Source organism: Panthera onca, chromosome D4 (genome assembly GCF_046562875.1).
Source record: "Panthera onca isolate mPanOnc1 chromosome D4, mPanOnc1 haplotype 2, whole genome shotgun sequence".
In the NCBI taxonomy this organism is placed as follows: domain Eukaryota; kingdom Metazoa; phylum Chordata; class Mammalia; order Carnivora; family Felidae; genus Panthera; species Panthera onca.
In genome coordinates, this window is record NC_138351.1 from 84,389,384 (window position 1) to 84,408,121 (window position 18,738).

General features: G+C 44.7%; 2 protein-coding genes across 4 annotated transcripts in view; one reads left to right on the plus strand and one right to left on the minus strand.

The window, feature by feature from the left end:
- Nucleotides 1-10,869, minus strand: part of NR6A1 (nuclear receptor subfamily 6 group A member 1) — a 231,804-nt gene extending 220,935 nt beyond the window's left edge. For 2 of the 3 annotated variants that reach the window (XM_060608702.3, XM_060608704.3), the window contains exon 1: nt 10,324-10,869. In XM_060608702.3, the coding sequence (XP_060464685.1) occupies nt 10,324-10,423 (100 nt within the window). In that variant the 5' untranslated portion in view covers nt 10,424-10,869. The remainder of the gene's footprint in view (nt 1-10,323) is intronic. The other variant, XM_060608701.3, reaches the window with a different exon arrangement.
- Nucleotides 10,870-16,409: 5,540 nt separating this feature from the next.
- OLFML2A (olfactomedin like 2A) overlaps nt 16,410-18,738 on the plus strand; it is a 28,108-nt gene continuing 25,779 nt past the window's right edge. The window contains exon 1 of the mRNA XM_060608699.3: nt 16,410-16,641. Coding sequence (XP_060464682.1) covers nt 16,525-16,641 — 117 coding nt within the window. The 5' untranslated portion in view covers nt 16,410-16,524. The remainder of the gene's footprint in view (nt 16,642-18,738) is intronic.

Consider the following 18,738-nt stretch of genomic DNA (forward strand, 5'->3'; position numbering starts at 1 on the left):
CAGAGTCACCAAGGATTGTCCCTGACTCCACAGAATTGTTTCCTGGTTGGCTTATTAAAGCCCACATGAGAGAAAGAAAAAGTCACCTGCAATTCTAAAAGTGGATCTCTGTGACTACCTACAGAAAGCTGAGTTCTGGGCCTCCTCAACAACTATAAATGGTCTGGATCCACAAGTGTCTGCTTTGGGACAGATATGGTTGGCACTTTATAAAGACCTTGTCACTAATCCTAATAACCCTACAGTCAATTTCAAAGTTACAGTATGGGAGTGGGGAGAGATTAAATCTAGGAAACATTATTTATAATGTTACTAACCGTGAAATTTGGGGCTTAACCTCTATGGGCTTCAGTTTTCACATCTGCAAAATGGAGAGGATAACAGAACACCTATTTATAGCATTATGGGGATAAACTGAGTTAATATATGTAAGGTGTTTAGAATATTATACATAAATGATAGCTGCTATAATTATTAAATGTGAATACCAAAGTTCAGAGAAGTGACAAAGTCACATAGCTGTGATCTTTGTTCTGCCACACTCGAGTCCATGCTCTTTCCCTCTCACACCATCTAACCAAAATCCTTCCTCTGTGTCAGACTACTACTGCCACTTCCAAAAAACAAAGCCCTCTAAATAGATATCAGTGGGGGGTTTCCCCCAGGTGGTTTATTATCCTGGTAAAAAGGGATTTTGGAGGAAGGACTGTAAGGCTAGAGAGGAAGTCTCCTGACAGGTTAGATTTCAAGAGTATAGCAAGAATATGGGAGAAAAAAATCTGTCTCAGTTATTAATTCTAGTAATTAAAACGATTTAACTCAATTGATGAAGAATGCATTTTAAAATTCCATCTGAAACTTGAAATAAAATCCAAGTCTTAAAATAAAAAAGACTTGTATCTTATGACTAAGCTGCAACCCCCAAAGAATACAAAAATGCTTTAAAAGGCACACTGTGTGAAACTCCAAGAACACCAAGATAATTACAGAGCTCTCAAGGAAGGAAACCTAAATATCTCATTGATCTTTCATTACCCACCAAGCTTCATCTTAAGTTCTGATCCAGTAAGTCCTTATTGTTATTCACATTGTTATGTGACATTTCTTCTGCCAGCAAACTCACTACAGAATGAGTTCTACATAGCAACTACCCTTAGGAGTAAATCCCTAACTCTTTAACAACATAGCAATTGACTTACACTAAAATGTTACTCACACTAGGAAAGGGTATTCTTAGACCAGAAGAGGAGATGCTTCTTCTATACCGGCTTTATTACCACATCCCTCAGTGAAAACCAGGTTAAAAGGCAAACCAATCTACAAAATAACATTACCAAAACCACAACTTCAGAAGACTCTGTGAAAGCCAAACTTATCTGAACAAACAAGCAAGTTATTCTTGGAAGTTTTAAAAAGCAAGATAGGATCTTTTTTATCCCATATAAATATGCCATTATTTTTACAGCAATGACTCTTATTAAGTATTTTTGTGTTGTAAGATTTATTTCCACAATTATAAATCTCCCTTTCATGAGGAAACAGGTTCTGTTGGAAATTTTCTACCACAAATTAACAGTTAAGCAACAGGTTTCATGTAGCAGGTAACAAAAGCCTGTCAGAGAACTCAGGGTGAACTAGGACACACTTCATTTAGTCAAGCAAAGAAAATTTAAAATGATAGGAACTCTTTCCATTTTTTTTTTCTTCTGTAGTCCCTTTGGAGGCGGGAGGGGGAGAGGAAAGGACAACCCAAAGTAACAAAGTACTAACAATAGTATCTTGTGAAGTCACCATTTTCTTACACATTAAATTCATTCACTTAGAATAAGGTTCTCATATTTTGGTCTGAGTGATTAGGACCCCTTTAACATTCTTAAAAGTTATCAAGGACCTCAAAGAGCTATTATTTATATGAGTTATATCTATCAATATTTATCATACTGTAAAACCATGAAATTTTTAAAATATCTATTCATCTAAAAGTAATAATAAACTTGTCACATGTTATATAAATGTTTTTACGAAAAATAACTATTTTACAACAAAACAAAAAATTTGGTAAGATTAGCATTGTTTTATATTTTTGGTAATCCCTCTTAACATCTGACTTAATTCTGGCAGCTAGATTCTCCTGTATGTGTCTACTTTCAGTATGTTGTGATAAACTGTTTTGGCAGAAAATCTGTTCTCATAGATTTATAATTGGAAAAGAAGAAGTATTTGCTTATTAAAATAACTATAGATATTTTTCTTTGATAATACACCAAGACTCAGTGAGTGGTAGATTCTTAATGGTTAGTTCAATGTGAAATATAAAACTGTATCAATGAACTCTGTGTACTTTGTCACATTAAAATCCATTGGTCTATTTGACATTTTCAACTGAACTTTTACCCCATGCACGATTTTTTTTTTAACATGATACATCAGTGATTTGGAAAATATTCCTTCACTGAAATACGATCTTCAAATTGTTAACAAATTTCATTGTACAGTATCAAAAAAAACCCTCACATATGTTAACAATATCACCATCAATTTCATCAGAAAAGGCAGAAGTATTGGGTAGCTGTCAAGCTCAAAGTGGCAGATATGAGTTTTCCAAAATTCTAATTGTCATCTGGAAGTTCAAATTTTACTCACCAGCAACAAATACTCTCAGTTTTCCTCGACATAACAAATTCACTGTTCATTTTCCAAAAACATGTAATGCCAAATACGTAGGTCCGAATAAACCTTGGTTTATCAATTGTTCTTTCAAGTGAAAATGGTGTTCCATGAAAAACAGCAGCTACTAGTTCAGTTCACAACTGCACAAGCACTTTTCCTTAAAACAACTACTCTATTTTGGCATGCAACAGAAATTCTTTGTGTGTACTTGCCTATTTGCCATTTCCTCAAATGGAATATCAAAAACATATGTACTCAAAGGTCGAGATTTAATAAAATTAATAATTTTTACCCCTTCAACAAAGACAGGCTTTGGTGAAATGGCTTTTTTTTTTTTTAAAAAATACAAGTGCATGGAGGGGACAAACACAATAACTACTAGTGCAGTTTGGTGTCTTGATTTCTTCTAAGGCGCCAACAGTTTTTACCCACCATTGTTTCTCCGACTTCAGTACAAATGTTAATGTGGTGAAAAAAGCAAGTAATGTCCATATTATCATAAAAATAGTTTTGACTTCAAGAACCTCCTGAAAGGGTCTCAAGGACTCTCCCCAGGGATTCTTGAACCACACTTTGAAAACCAATGGTTTAGATATTATAGTAATAACATTTAAGGACTCAATGAATGGGAAGAAATTAAGTCTGAAACAAACATTCCAGTAATGAATGATCAACAAATGATGAATGACAGAAAACAATAAATCCATCTGAGTACCATTTCATTAATCATTTATAAATTTTAAAAGGCAAGAGATGAGAAAGCAGGATAGAGAGTAAGACTTCATAGAAGTGTTGTGTCTTTTCTTTTGTGAGAGGAAAAACTAAATTGAATAAATTAGAGCTGTGATACAAACAACATTGCATTTGATCTATAAGGAGTTAACAAATGGTTAAAAAGATTGAATGTTTAATCCTTCCAAAATGACACAGCTTCAAGACTGAAATGAGTGCATGAGTTACAGAAAATTAATTTTTTAAATGAAAACTAGATATAGGTTAAGGCAGTTCCCTTCACTCAATCAGCCCATTCTTCATTTTGGCACAAATTTGTTACAGATATGTGCCCGAGTATTAAACTAGATGATAACACCTCTGTTTCCTTTGAACTCAAAGGAAATATCATAAGAAGTTTAAAAATTTGTTTAATGAATTATGTCCTTTTTTCAATCAGTGTTTTTAAAGGAGAAAATTAAGAACACAGAAATTCTGACACTACAGTGATGACTGAAAGAGCAAGCAGAACCCACCCTGAAGTATTTTTACAGACAGATCTAAAATTCCATACTATGAAATGTAAAAAGTTGCAAATAAAAGTGGAGGCTATCCACCTCTTCCACATGACGAATTTAGTTGTGTACTTCTCTCAAAATTATGATTCTTAAGTATATTTTAAAGTGAATTATAAATTGTTTCCAACACAAACCATTGTTCAAGCAAATATCTATGGTTAATACAAATACATCCTATGCTAATATCACAGCTACAGTTCCAGTGTGTTTATTACTCAATACCCTCGATCACTATTAAGAAGTTCTCTTTATAATTTTCCCTTTGACAAAGTCACTATTCTGGTCCAAACCACCCACAGAGTGTACCTTCAAATCAAATGCTCGGATTTGTTTCCGGAATACATTACATGTCACTGCCTAGGGAATTGGTTTTGGAAACATTACACTTGCCAGCTGACTTATCAACAGTGCCCATTGAATTGACACCAATTTAAAGGCAAGAATCCCTCTAGAAAATAGAAAAATATGCTACTACTGCCATCTGTGGTTTATGCTTGAATAGCTTCTCTGGTATAAACAAACTGAAGGGTGTACAATCTGCAATTAGGATCCAAAAATCTCTTTATTTGAATATATTTTTTAAAGTTAACTCTTATTATAACACATTGTAGAGTTTATTTAGTATATGACTGAAGAATTTCTGATTCGTTATTTGGAATTATATAATTCTGATGGTTTAGAAACCACAAACTACCTTGAATGAAAATTTGTCCATTGCATAAAGGCTCCTTTCCCCCAAACATCCATTCCTAACGAAATTCAAAGCACTGGAATGCCTCCTGTGAATTTATAATTAGGATAATTTCCCTTCTGAAATACTGATTATCAGTATTAAAACAACCCCAAAATTTTTAAAGAAGTGTATTCGTTAAGGAAATCCAAGAATTTTCTATTTAGACATGAGTTTGCTCCATTCAATATAAATTTTGAAGATTCAATTATTCCTGTAATTTTTTTTAAGAACAAAAATTCAAAAATGCAAGTGAAGCCTCAAAGCAGGCTATTTTCACGACTTATTTTCTCTCAGTTTGCTTTCTCAAATGACAACCACTGTAGCTTAGGGATCAAAAGATTTGGTGCAGCTGGGGGTGGGGAAAAAAGCAATTCAGCTCCCCAGCAGCCAGCTGAGGAAATCCTGGTTTGCTCCCCAACTAAATCACTGTTAATTAGAATTACCAGGTTACACAGTAAAGTCTTATTTAAATAGTCATAACTAGCAAAAAAAAAAAAAAAAAAAAAAATGTTTTCTTGAGAAGCTGTTCTACACAGGCTGCTGTTGAACAGCAGGTAATAAGGACAAAATAAAGTCGGAAGCATTTTATTCTCTCAAAGTTCTCTCGTTTACAATTAATTTTAAATCACACTGAAAAGCAAGTTACACATCTCACCATGTCTTTCTTCTAATTTTCCATGATCTATAGTCTAATAGCCTTATCCTTTGCATACAGACAAGCCATGTTGGAAAACAAGTAATAAATAGAATACTGGACTTGATGCTCGGAATACTGTGTTATCAAAGTTATATCCAAAGGTTTTTTGTTTTTTTTTTTTTTAAGATTAAACTCAGATAAATCTGAAACTATGGCTCTAACAGGGGCTGAACACCCGAGGAAAAAAAAAAAAAAAAAAAATCACCTGCTCAGCACTTCTTGCTGACTTTAATAATTCTGGTATTTCTGAACTCTAGCTATCAATCAGAGGCATCCATAAACCCTTAAGAAATTACCTGAGCTAGAAAAATGTTGTCCTTAAAAATGTAAAAGTTTGAAACAAAATGCGTTCTTTTATAATGTCTTGGTTTGGGAAATACTTTCAAAGCAATGAAAATTTAAGTATTTTAAATCTTTACTTTATGGGCATATTCAGTAGCTACCTTCTGTTCAAAACTGTTTCCAGGACGTTTTGTAGTAATGCAAGTTTTGTTTATCTGTTGATTCAGAATTTTAATTTTTCTACGACCCTTTTTCACATATAAAGTGATTGGTTCACACAAAATAAAGCATTTTTATGGTACTACTTTAAAAGAACAGATTTGACCAACAACGTAGAATTTGTTCTTAAAAGCTATCTTCTCAAAAACTTTCAACCTAATTATATACATGTAAATACTTAGAAAGTATCCTTTAACTTGGCTACAACACAAAAGTAAATAGCCAAAAATTATGAGAAGGCCCCCAAGATCTAGATGAGCTTGTTGAAAACGAAGTCTCCTGATTTGGAAGAAGCTATCCTGGCTTTTGAAATTCTGAAGCCAGAAGTTGTGACCTCAACACAATTCATTAATGGACCAATTTATTCAACAAAAACCAATAAATATCTACCTAGTTATAAAAACCAAGTGATGGTATCTTAATACAAGATGAAACATACACAGCCCCAGGCCCCCAAACTCCCAAACATCATTAGCAATTTAAAGCGAACTTGCACAACAAGCACTACAAGTGTTATAAGAAACTTCTTTTTATCAGTATAGTAGCAGTTGGCATTTCTACCCTCCACTAACCTAAAAATAGGTTATTTTAACCTAAGGCTTATTTTTCACCTTAGCCCCACAACGCCAGGAAAAAGGAGGAAAGTTATAAACTAAGAAATTATGAATAAAATATGGAAATGTAGGATTTGGGCGTAGTTGAGGAAATCTACCAGGTTTTTTTTTTCTTTCATTATCCTCTCCATCTAACTCCCTTTCACATGCTAACACATGCCATACACACACACCACATACCTTTTTCCTATGGAATTCAAAATAATTTACAAATTAGGAAGCATGTCACGATCGTATTTTCATTACAAGGAGCAGAAATGCTCACAAAGAATTTGATGGGTGGTAAATATGAGATCAGAAATGTGGTCATCTCACACCTCAGCTGCTCAAAATCACCAGTGAATCTGTTCATTGTTGCCTTTCAGTGTTCTTTGGAGGTCACGAACTTAATACAAAATACCTGTGTGCCACTTGTACTAAGCAACAGTACCAGAGTATGTTGTTGCTTTTTTTTTTAAATGAAAGTAGAAAATTCGGAGGGGACTCCTAATTAACTTTTAAAGTCACAGAACTGAAAAATTAAACTGTCATGGAAAAAATCTGATATTTTCAGGGATAAACATTTGCATGGCATGGTCATACCAGGAAAAAGGCATTAAGTTATTTAGCGAACTTCTCCCCATTTCCTCTGAAGTGTAGTTACAGAAAACATGCTTTTAATTACTGATTAATGGCTTATAACCTTCCTTTACTTGGAATATCTAAAAGATTACTACCTCATTCTGTTAAAATATAACAAATATTCAGCACATACTTCCCCAAATCTTTTGTCTCCCTTTGAAACCCCAAAAGGAGAGTCCCTCTATCATGACTGAACGAGTTCATGTTTGTTATGAAAACCTACAGCAACAACTGAAAATATCTAGCGCAGTCAGCACATGAAATTCCTGAAAGGGTGATGGTGCATCAAAAGGCTAGCAACTCTGTTCCGATAGAATAATAAAAAACATCTAAAGGACTGTAAATTCAGCATCAATGGCGTTTCCGGCAGGAAAGCATTTCTAAAATTCCACCCCCAGTTTAGTTCTTCAGGACACAAACCAAAAGACCTCCTATCTAAACAGCGATCTATTACAGATATTTCATACAAAATGTAAATCAGTCATTAGGATACAGAGCCAGAAGAATTCATTTTCTCTGCTTAGAACTTAAGCAGTTTCACTTACTTTTGGAGAAAAATATTAGGAAGTATAAAAGGAAGAAACAAGTTCCCACCATGCCAAAGATAAACTTTCTTTTTTATTGTTTCTATTTTGGTAATTCTTCTGGGAGCATGTTAAATTATAATCGCAAGAGATAATGAACATAAATTGTAAAACAGTACACAATGCTGGTTTTTACACTAAAATATCCCAAAACAGTCAACATTTCATGTATTTTAAGCCCAAACTGTCCAAAGTCCCCACTGTGTTTTCAACAAAAAGGAAATATTTATAGCACTAAATTGAACTGATGTAAAATATTAAAGCCACCTTGGCCTAAATGGAATGCTCGATAAGAGTCTTTAAAATGGTTCTGACCAATTGAGGAAATGAGACTATGAATGGGAAATCTGATTAAGAGTTAAAATTACCAATGAGTTCTTTAAAATGTACTAATGAATAATTAATAGCAAATGCAGTTCCTAGGTTTCCCTTACAACATTCTCAAGCAGAATTGAAAGTAATGTCTGTAGTAAAATCAATCATCTACATGTTAACGCACAGGTGGGTACAGGAAGTACACACACATACAAAGACATTATGAAAATGGATACACTTAATACGGGCTATAAGATAGATGTAGCTTAGGTAAAAGTGCAGCGTGGTAAATTTTAGATCAGGATTTACAACATCCATACATAAATACCAAAACAAATCTCCACTTTAAAAGCTTAAAAAAATCAAAAGCATTAAAGAAATCCTTTGTTCCTATGATACTGTCGTCTTCTACCCTCAATGGATTCCAGCCTCCTCCTTTGTGACACGGGATTTTATTGATCTCAAAACATGTTCACATTCAGAAATTATTCTCCAAAGACACCTCATGGGACTGCCAGCCACCTAGATGGCACACATCACATACAGCCTAAAAAAGGACAAGAGTTTTTAAAACATACCACTATTTGGTCAGCACATCAAGTGAAGTTAACCAGGCTCTTTTCTAAACAGACTTTTAACTGGTAAAAACACCAGATCTACTAAACTGGCAGTAGCAAATGCTTGATGAGTCAATAAATACATGAACGCGCAGATTCACCCCAAAATCTCTCCTTCTGCAGTTCCTCATTCATTCGCCTAACTGACCTATTTTCGGGATACTTTCCTCACACCTGCCAGGTCACTGTCCTGATTGAGAAGCTTCTTGCTGAAGCAATTAATTTTTAGTGCCTCCTAACTGTCCCGGGTGTTTGCATTCAATTTGAAATCTGTTACTTGTTAGACACTGTTCGGTCCTAGATCTTTCAGAGAATTGCGAGTTTATGGCGGAGAGAGGGGAGGAGGCGCGGATCTCCGAGAGCCTGCCCTTTATTCGGAAATGAGGAAGATGTGAAAGGTGGAAGGCAGGGCAAATAAATAAATAAATCGGGTTTGCAGCCGGAGCGTTTGCCGGCCGGTACGAGCACCCTTTGTAATGCAGGCCTCCCGGGGCTATCGCCTGCGCTAATTGCTCCAGGGCGCTTTCCAAGTTCAAAAGTTCACCTTTTACGACCTCACAAAAGCTCCTTACACGTTACCAATAAAAACATTCCGCGGCAAACACCGAAGGGGAAAATATCAAACAGATACAAATAAAACACCCTGAGGAAGGAGGGAGCCGGGGGGGAGGAGGGCGAGTCAGCCGGGAGGAACCCAAGGACTTGGCCCGGACGTGGGGGCAGGGGAGAGCGGGAGGAAGGGCCGGGCCAGGTGAGGAATTCTCAGCGCCTGGGTCCGGGACCGCGAAAGGGAAAAGGAGAGCTGAGCTCGGGCAGGCGCGGACCGGGACGGGCCGGTGGAAGAGAGGAAAGAGGCAGGTGTCCCGAGCGCCTGGCCGGGCCACAGATCTAAACCAGCAGAGAAAAGGGCTGAGCAGGAGCGGAGGAATGGGGTGTGGAGCAGGCACCGAGAGGTCCGAAAAGGAACCGCTGAGCGGGTAGCTAACCAACTGGGGGGTCGGGGCAGAGGTGGAGGCTCGCGGAGCTTACGGGGGTGGCACGGGAGGCCCGGGACAACGTAGGAGCAGGAAAGCGGCTTCCAGAAAGGTGAGGGCACAGAGAACGACGGGGACGAGGGTGTGGCGTCCGCGGAGGGAGGGGGCACCCGCGTGGGAGAAGGCCGGGGCGGGGGGGAGGGGAGCGCGCTGAAGGGACCCTCTGGGGGGAGGAAGGGGACGCTCTGAGCATAGGGGACCCGAGGGGGAGGGGAAGCCCCCACTGACGAGACGCGAGGTGGGGGGCCAGGGAGGATCTGCACTGTAGGGACCCAGGGAAGAGGAGGGCTCGGAGCTGAGGGGACCTGGGGGGAGGGAGGAGGATTCGCGCACAGGGGACGGGGGGAGGGGAGGCCTGTGCTGAGGGGACAGAAGGGAGGGGGAAACGAAGGTCCAGGTTGAAGGAACCGGGCAGGGGGAGGGTCCGCGCTAAGGGGAACGGGGAAGGAGGGGGAGGGTCCACACTGAGTAGGACGGGGGAGGAGAGGGAGGGTCCGCGCTGAGGGGACCGGGGTGAAGGTCCACGCCGAGGAGACCCAGAGCCGCTGCGGCTTCCCAAAAAGTCGGCCGAGAGGGGGGGAAACCCCCGGGGCAAGGGACAGGCAGTCGGTTCTTCCTGGGCCCAGGCTCCACACGCCCCTCACCCACCGTTGCGCGGCGGCGGAGGGAGCGCGGCGGGCGGCTCCAGGAACCCCGCCGAGCCCCCGCCGCCTCCCCCTCCGCTAGGCGGCCGTTCGTCCCGCTCCATGCGGTGGTGCTCAGGGCCCGCGCTCGGTTCGCTGCTCCGCCATAACCGGCGCCCTCGTTCTCGTCGTCGTCGTCCGCCGGGGGGAGGGGGCTGTCAGGGGCCGGCGGGCTCCCGGCCGCGGCGCTCTCTGGGCCCCGAGCCGCCCGGCTCCGCGCCCCTCCGCGCCGCGCCCCCTCAGCACTGGCCAGCTCCCTCCCCCGACGTCACGCGCCGCTGCCACGCACGGTCCTGCGGAGCACGCTGGGAATTGAAGTCCGCCGGGCGAGGCCGGCCACGCGGGACCCCACCAACTAAAGGGGTGGGAGTAAGGATAAGCAGCTCTGAGAAGTGAAGGCCAAGGCCTGTCAATATCTCGAACTGTGATAAAAACTTCCGGTAAAAATTTAACAAACATTACTTCAGGGCCTTCTCTTTATTTGATTTTTCCATGATTAACGATCCCTACGATTCCCCGTCTCCCCCCGCCTCGACAATGAGTCTTCCCAAGGGGCGGATCGCGAAGGAGATGGGCGAGCACGTGCAATGAAGCCCAGCCCTGTGGGCGGGGCTTAGAGGGGGCGGAATTTAGAGGTATTCACGAGGGACTTCCTTCGCGGCTTCGGGACAAATTGGACCAGAGATTAAAGGGATGGAGTTTAACTCCAGGTGACTACGTTCGTATGCAAATAGGATCTATAAAACTCTGCTTTCCGGGGTACTCTTAAAAGCCTTTACCTCCGGGTGGGCGGGAAGGACTACGGTTTCTCTTCCTCCTCTCTAATTTTCTCCCTGCCCAACCGAATGGCAAACGAAGCTCCACACCATTGATGCCATTAAACTCTCAGACTCTTGACTCCTAGTGTCTTGAAGCCCACCGTTTGAGAAACTCCTTACCCAACGTTGTTCGCCTTCCCTTCTCCTCGGTTACCGTCTGTAAAATGGGGTTAGAAGAGGGACGAGGCCCAATCGGAAGGTCCTAAGCCCCCACCCCCACCGGCTTCCTGCCTCAGTTTCCCAGAGCAAAATGCCGGATTTTGCGGTCTCCCTGCTCTCGGCTGAGTACCTTCTGCAGCCACCAGGTGGCGCGAGGCCACCAGCCTCTAGGCCTGCCCAGGCGTCGACCTTCAGCGACCCTGTCAGGGAAGGACCCATCGTGGCTGCCGCCCCAGGTCTAAGCCCTACCTGACCTGCTTGAAGACAAAGAACGAGAACTCTGGTGCTTTGCCCGCCTCCACTCTGCCGGGTCATGCCACAGCTTCCTCATGGCTGCCTCTTCCTCATCACTCCCCTAGTCCCGCCCTACCAATCCTGGCTCATCTGTCAATCCTTGCTTAATTTTTTTTTTTTTTTTTTTTTTTTTTTGAATCCTTATCCTGGCATTTGCACCCCTGCCTGGTCTGACCCCTGTCCACATTTCTCATCACACACCTTCCCTCACCTGCTACACAGGATTCTTTGCAAGGCTTCCTTGCAATTTGAAGGTGGCTGTTCCTTACCAACATTGGTTAATCTGTATTGTATCTTTAATCTGTGCTGGCCACTGTTTAGTTTACGTTAACACTGTGTTGTCTAAACCTTACACCTGCTCTATGAGGTAGCTCTGATATTGTCCCTATGATACAATGTTGAAGTCACCCAGCAGTGATGGGGATTCCAAACCCAAACTTGGCTCCTTCAAGCTGGCTTCACCCAACGCGGTCCCAAACTCCTATTCATCTTTCAAGATCCTGTTCAAATATATCCTCAGGGACACTTTTTAAAATACTTCCCACCAGGAGACATCTAGATCTCCTCTGTGTTTCCTTACAGCTTTATTGAGCTAATTGCTTTCCTACCACCATTCCCCAGCCCCAGAGGGAGAGGAAAGCCTTAGTGTGGTGGTGGTGTGGGGGGGGGGGGGGGTGGGCAGAGGTCCTCTGGGTCATACCCTCAGCTCTGGGTTCTAAAATGTGTCAGGACCACATGGTTTTCCTAGGCCTTCCAGAACTTCCCTTTCTATCACAGGCCTCTGGAGGTAGTGAGTTCACCTTCCCTGGAGATCCAATCAGAGGCTAAGTGGCACTGCAGAAACCTCCTGAAAGCCAGGGGTTTCAGTGGTGGACAGATTCTAAGTTGACCCTCAAAGATGGGGAAAAACTTCAGCCAAAAACTTAGCCCTTGGAAGCAACATCCTCCTCCTTCAGACTCCAGCTTTGTTGTCACTTCCTCCTAAAAGCTTTTCTGGATATGACTAGTCAAATCCCTTTATTCTCTCATCATTATAACCCCAGCTGCTAAGCACAGAGCCTAGACATAGTAGACACTGAATAAATAATTGCTGACTGGGTAAAAGGATGAATAAGACAAATCTGACTTTTCTACTTAGTAACTGTGACCTTGGGTGTGTTACATCTAATCCTCAAAGTCCTGGTTTCTCAGGGGGAGGGAGGGAATAGACATAGTTGCTACCTCACAGGATTGTTATGAGAATTAAATAATATGATGCATGCAGGGGCGCCTGGGTGGCTCTGAGAGTTAAGCGTCCAACTCTGATCTGAGATCAGGTCTTGATCTCAGGGTCATGAATTCAAGCCCCACGTTGGACTCTCCTGGGCGTAAAGCCTACTTAAAAAAATATATGGGGTGCCTGGATGGCTCAGTCGGTTAAGTGTCCAACTTCAACTCAGGTCATGATCTCACCATTCCTGAGTTTGAGCCCCGCATCCAGCTCTGTGCTGCCAGCTCAGAGCCTGGAGCCTGCTTCAGATTCTGTATCTCTCTCTCTGCTTCCCACCCACCCCCCCACCCCACCCCCCCGCACTCTGGCACTCTCTCTCTCTCAAAAATAAACACTTAAAAATTTTTTTAATAAAAGTAATGAGGCATGCAAAGCAATTAATATTAGGCCTAACCTAATAAATAGAACCTGTTACTACTGTTAAAGAGCTATCCTGGGGCACCTGCATGGCTCAGTTGGTTGAGCATCCAACTTCAGCCTAGGTCATGATCTCGTTCCTGAGTTTGAGCCCTGCATCGGACTCTGTGCTGACAGCTCAGGGCCTGGAACCTGTTTCAGATTCTCTCTCTCTCTCTCTCTCTCTCTCTCTTTCTTTCTCTCTCTCTCTACCCCTTCCCCACTCATGCTCTGTTTCTCTCTCAATAAATAAAAACATTTAAAAAAAATTTTTTTTTTAATTTTTTTTTTCAACGTTTTTTATTTATTTTTGGGACAGAGAGAGACAGAGCATGAACGGGGGAGGGGTAGAGAGAGAGGGAGACACAGAATCGGAAACAGGCTCCAGGCTCGGAGCCATCAACCCAGAGCCTGACGCGGGGCTCGAACTCATGGACCGCGAGATCGTGACCTGGCTGAAGTCGGACACTTAACCGACTGCGCCACCCAGGCGCCCCAAAAAAAATTTTTTTTAAAGAGCTATCCTAATGCCCAGTTACCTGTCTTCTGAAAATACTCCTTGGGAGGAGTCAGCTACCATGAAACTGAGAAAGGTGAGGGAAATGACAATGTACTGAGACGCAGCCACTGTCCTAAACATACAGAGTCCTATGAGGTAGGACCTGTATGGGATGCTTTCCCTACAGTGTCTGCCCTCTCCCCCCAACAATCCTGGGAAGTCAGTACTTTCCCTCAATTTACAAATGAGAAAACAGGCTCAGAAAGACATGGAAAAAAACTCCCATCACCACAGGCCTCCTGACAGAAGAACTAGAAAGGAAAGTATCCAAGGATAAGGAGGGATCTTCAGGAGAGTGGTCCTGAGGCCAGAGGCAGACAGACAAACAGGATGAACAGGACAAGACAAGGATACAGCTAAGGACAAGGCAGATATGAGCCCCATTGTGGGCGCTTTCACCTTCACCCTGTGCTGGTGGAGACTAATCAGATCAAGTAACCACACAAACCCACATGTGCACATAAGTTCTACAACTGAGAACACACTTAGAAGTTCCTTGTGCTGTGGGAATATGTCGCACGGTTCATTTTGGTTGGCGGTGATGATCAGGGGAGGCTTTCTGGGATAAGGAGCATTGAAATAAGAGGAATGAGGAAGAGTGAGTGAGATTGAGCAGAGAGTTTCAGGAGGAAAGAGCATATGCAAAGGCCCCAAGGCCAAGTGAGAACTTAGAGAATCTATTGTGACTGGAGCCTGCTGAGGGACAGGGGGTAGGACCGAAAGGGTGAAAAAGAGGAAACAGAGACCATGGGGCCATACTGTGGGACAGCCAGCAGGGGGCGGAGTTGGGGGAGGTGGACAGTGTCCTTTTTCTTCCAGAGCCTAGCCAGAGTCAGAGCCAGGCTGCATGGGGAGAAAGGTCTGAGAAAGGGAACCCCTGCCTGGTTCTGTTTATTTTAAGTACATTTTGTCTATTATTTGAATAGATAGGACACACATTACAAAAATCCCAGATGCAAAGAAGTATTCAATGAAAAGTAAACCTTTCTCCTTACTGATTCCCAACAACTGTTTTCCCTCCTGAGCAATAACCACCATAATGATTTATTGTGTGTCCATTCACAGTCTATGCACATAAGAACTCACATACCACATTTATTTTTTTATACTAATCTAGCCCTGATTTTGACATGTCCCCAGATCTCTAGTTATGAAAGAGGCTAATTTGTACTGAACACCTGAAGCATGTGACTCGTTAATGCAGCTCAGAGTTAGGGAGCACCAGACCTTGTGCTAGGTCAGTTGTTCTTCAAACTATAAGTCCCTTAGAGGGCTTGTTAAAACACAGATTGCTGGGCCCCATCCCTAGAGTTTCTGCTTCCTTAGATCTGGGGTAGGGCCTGAGAATTTGCATTTCTAAGTTCCCAGGTGATGCTGAGGCTGCTAGTCCTGGAACCACACTTTGAGACCACTCAACTAGCTACTCATGCACAAGGTATGTGCACAGTTGACTTCTCTCCCACAAGGAAAGGCGTAAAGATCACAAGGAAACACACACATCAACTAGAACATTTCATGTGGGATGAATTCTATGAAGAAAATGAAGAGGGGGAAGGGTTATGCATCAGGGAGAAGTGCTTGAGAGTAGCATTTGGGGTACATATAAGGGTCCTTTTTGAGCAGTTAAAGTTTACAAGGGCAGATAAATAGACACACAAGTGGAACTGTCTTGGATCAGGGGAGGGTCACCTACGGAGGCAGCGTGGAGAGGAAAGAGGTGTCTGGTATCCCGGAGTGCGCAGAGGTGCAAGGAAAAGCAAAAGTGCCTGAGAAAGAGCCCCGTTCGAGGTTATACGGGGAATCCGAAAGAAACCGAGAGAGGAGAGAGTTTGGGAAGGAGGCATGATCAAGAGCCATCGATCCTGGGAGGTTAGAGGTGCCGCCTTAGGTGCGGTGACAGGAGGTCCCGAGGACCTCAACTAGCCATCTCCCGAGCCAGACCGACAAGCGCTGGAGCGAGAGGAGGGCAGGGAACCTGAGGCGGGGCGACCAGAGGCGGCTCCTTGGGAGTTTTGCTGCCTAGGAATCAGAGAAATGAGCACTCCCTCTTGAGGATGGGGAAAAGGAAGGCTGTTTAAAAGGCAGAAGCTACTGGGGGTCTACGGGAGGGATCACGGAGGGAAAAGGAAAAGAAACAACGGGAGAGAGAGGTCTGAGTCGTGAGATGGGTAGAGGTGGCGGGGTCTGGGTATTTGGAGAGCTGAAAAGCTCACCTGCTCTGGAAACATCACTCATCTGAACTGCACAACCACTCCAAAAGGAAAGCACTATTTTCTCCATTTTATAGATTAGGAAACTGAGGCTCAAAGAGGTGAAGGGACACGCCCACGGTCCCACATCTCACAGAACAGGACCTTCCTCCGTGTGTCGACCCTGCGCTCCGCGTTTTGGCCCCGAGGCTCCTGGGGACTCCGAACAAGACCCTTTTTTGTGTCCTGGCAGGGATGCCCTTTGGAGAGCCGCCCAATGGCGAAGAGGCCCCGCAGAGAGAGGGCCGGGCAGGGCGGGGTGCCCCCTCCACCCTAGCTCCGCCCCCGGCAGCGCGGGAGGGGGCGTGGGGCGGGGGGCGCGCCGCGCGGGCTTCGCTGGCGGCTGCACAGAGCTCACAGTGCGGCCCGCGCTTCCCAGCGTCCGCACTCGGCCGTCCGTGCCCACCGTGCCCATCCCGCCATGACCGCGGCCGCCCTCCTAACCCGGTCCCGGCCACTGCCCCTGCTCCTGCTGCCGCCGCTGCTGCTGCTGTTGCTGCTGCTGCTGCGCGCCGGCCGGGTGCGCGCTGACAGTAAGGTACGGCGCGGCCCTCTGATCGGGGCTCAGCTCCGCGGGGAGCCGGGCGCGAGGGGGCGCTGTGGCTAGGGTGCCGACCGAGGAGGGTGTCCGGGCCAGGAGCGGAGGACCAGGAGTGGGAGACCCGGCCGGCTCAGCAAGGAAGCCGCTGGGGCCAGGACCCAGGGAGAGGAGCGCGTGGGGGAAGAAGCGCTGAAGATGGTAGGAGTACTTGGGACCTGGGGCCTGAGGAAGGGGCTCCGGGACCCAGTCCAATGCGGGGAGAAGGTCAGCACTGAAACCCAGGGCCGGGGAGAGGGGACCCTGGGAGTTTAGAGGGGGCTCAGACAAGAGATGCAGTCCCCAGCCCAGGAAGGGGATTCCTAGGAGCGCTGGGCAGGGGCAGTCTGGAAATCCGGCTGAAAGTTTCCGCGGCAGGCTAACCAGGTGGGGTAGACCCCTGGGTAACTACTAACTACCCAGGGACTCCAGGATTTGCAACAGAGCCGGAGTCAAGGCTTTCAGTCCATGCTGGGCATCCAGAGTCCCTACCCAATAAACCTAGTGGGCTGGCCACTTGCCTGGCCTCTGGTAGTCCTGCTAGGGATCTAATGCGCCTTCTGGAGGACACCGTGTTTCCCTAAGGGACCTGAGCTTTTGTTCTCTGTTGTGGCTGAAAGGATCTGCCCTGGTGTCAAGCAGACCTGAGTTCAAATCCCACTCCATCTCTCATCTGGGTGACATTGGGCCTTTACCTCTCTGAGCCTCCATTTCCTTGCTTGTAAATATGGAAATAGTTCCCACTTCCTGCAGTTGGTGTTCTGTAGTGAGGTCATGCCTGTAAAATGTGTAGCACCACACCTGGTGCCTAGTAGGTGCCCAATAAATCATACTGTGATTAAGAAATCTTATCAGGGGAACCCAAAAGGAGGTGAGATCCAGAATGTTGAGAGAGCAAGCACTCAGAATCAGTGAGAGCAGGAACCCCTTGAGGGTGTTCTGGAAATGACCCAGGAAGGAGAAGGGGACTGGGAATGAATGAGGGGTGGGAAGAAAGTAGGGCCCTTACTCATACAGCAGGAGAGCAAAGGAGTGACTTCTTTGGTGTCTCTCCAGCCTCTTTCCTGGGTAGAAGGTGAGGCTGCACTGCCCACAAGCAAGGTAAAAGGCAAAAGCCACTAGCCACAGGTTAAGTTTATGAGCACTGGGCACTAGCAGACCCTCACCCTGAAGGTTCAGCTCAGGGTACGAAAACAAGTGAGCTGCAGTCCTGACCATGCACTCCAAAGATAAGAAGGGAATGCATATCTTTCCTATTTTACAGATGGGAAACTCGGGTGTATAGAGAAGTGGCCAGCTTGTGAACAAAAAGACCTAGGTTCTGGCCCTTTGTTGTTCTTTGATCGTGTGACCTTGGGCAAGTCACTGCCTGACTCTGGGCTTCAGTTTCCCCATCTGACAAACAATCTCTGTCCAACTTCCTTTCTATGTAGGATCTCTCGGATTCCCTGACCTGGCTCAGGTAGGGGAACAGTAAGCAAAAAAAAAAAAAAAACAAACAAAAAAAACTCCACATAACCTGATCAATGCTTTTCCCCTCCCATCTCTGGCTGGGAGGAATATTTGGTCCTGGGCATCCTCTGAGCCATGCAGAGGACTGTAGAGCTTGTGGGGGAGGGCTAACATTCAAAACAAAGCAAAGACAAAGAAAACCCAACATGTTGTTTATGTAGTGAGTCAGCCAAACACTTGCTAGGTTGGGTGTGTGTGTGTGTGTGTGTGTAGCTGTTCCAGGGCAAGCTGAGGCTGGTGGGTAGGGAGGTGCACTCTAGAGCCTGCAGGATGCAGCACAGCCCTCCTCAGACACCTCCCACCCCACACCACTTCAGCCAGCTGGGAAAAATAAAAATCAAGTGATGGGTGAATTTACTCTGCATTCCTCAGCACAGCCGGTCTCCTGCTGGCCCTACAGAGAGAGCTGTTTTCATTATCACCCTTTCCCTCCCCCATAACCATCCTTCCTCTCCAAGCCTGTCCTATTTTGGAGAGGGGGGAGCCCTTCGAGGGCGAGCCTGGGACTTGAAGCCTATCTAGGGCCCTAAAGGGTTAAATTGCCCC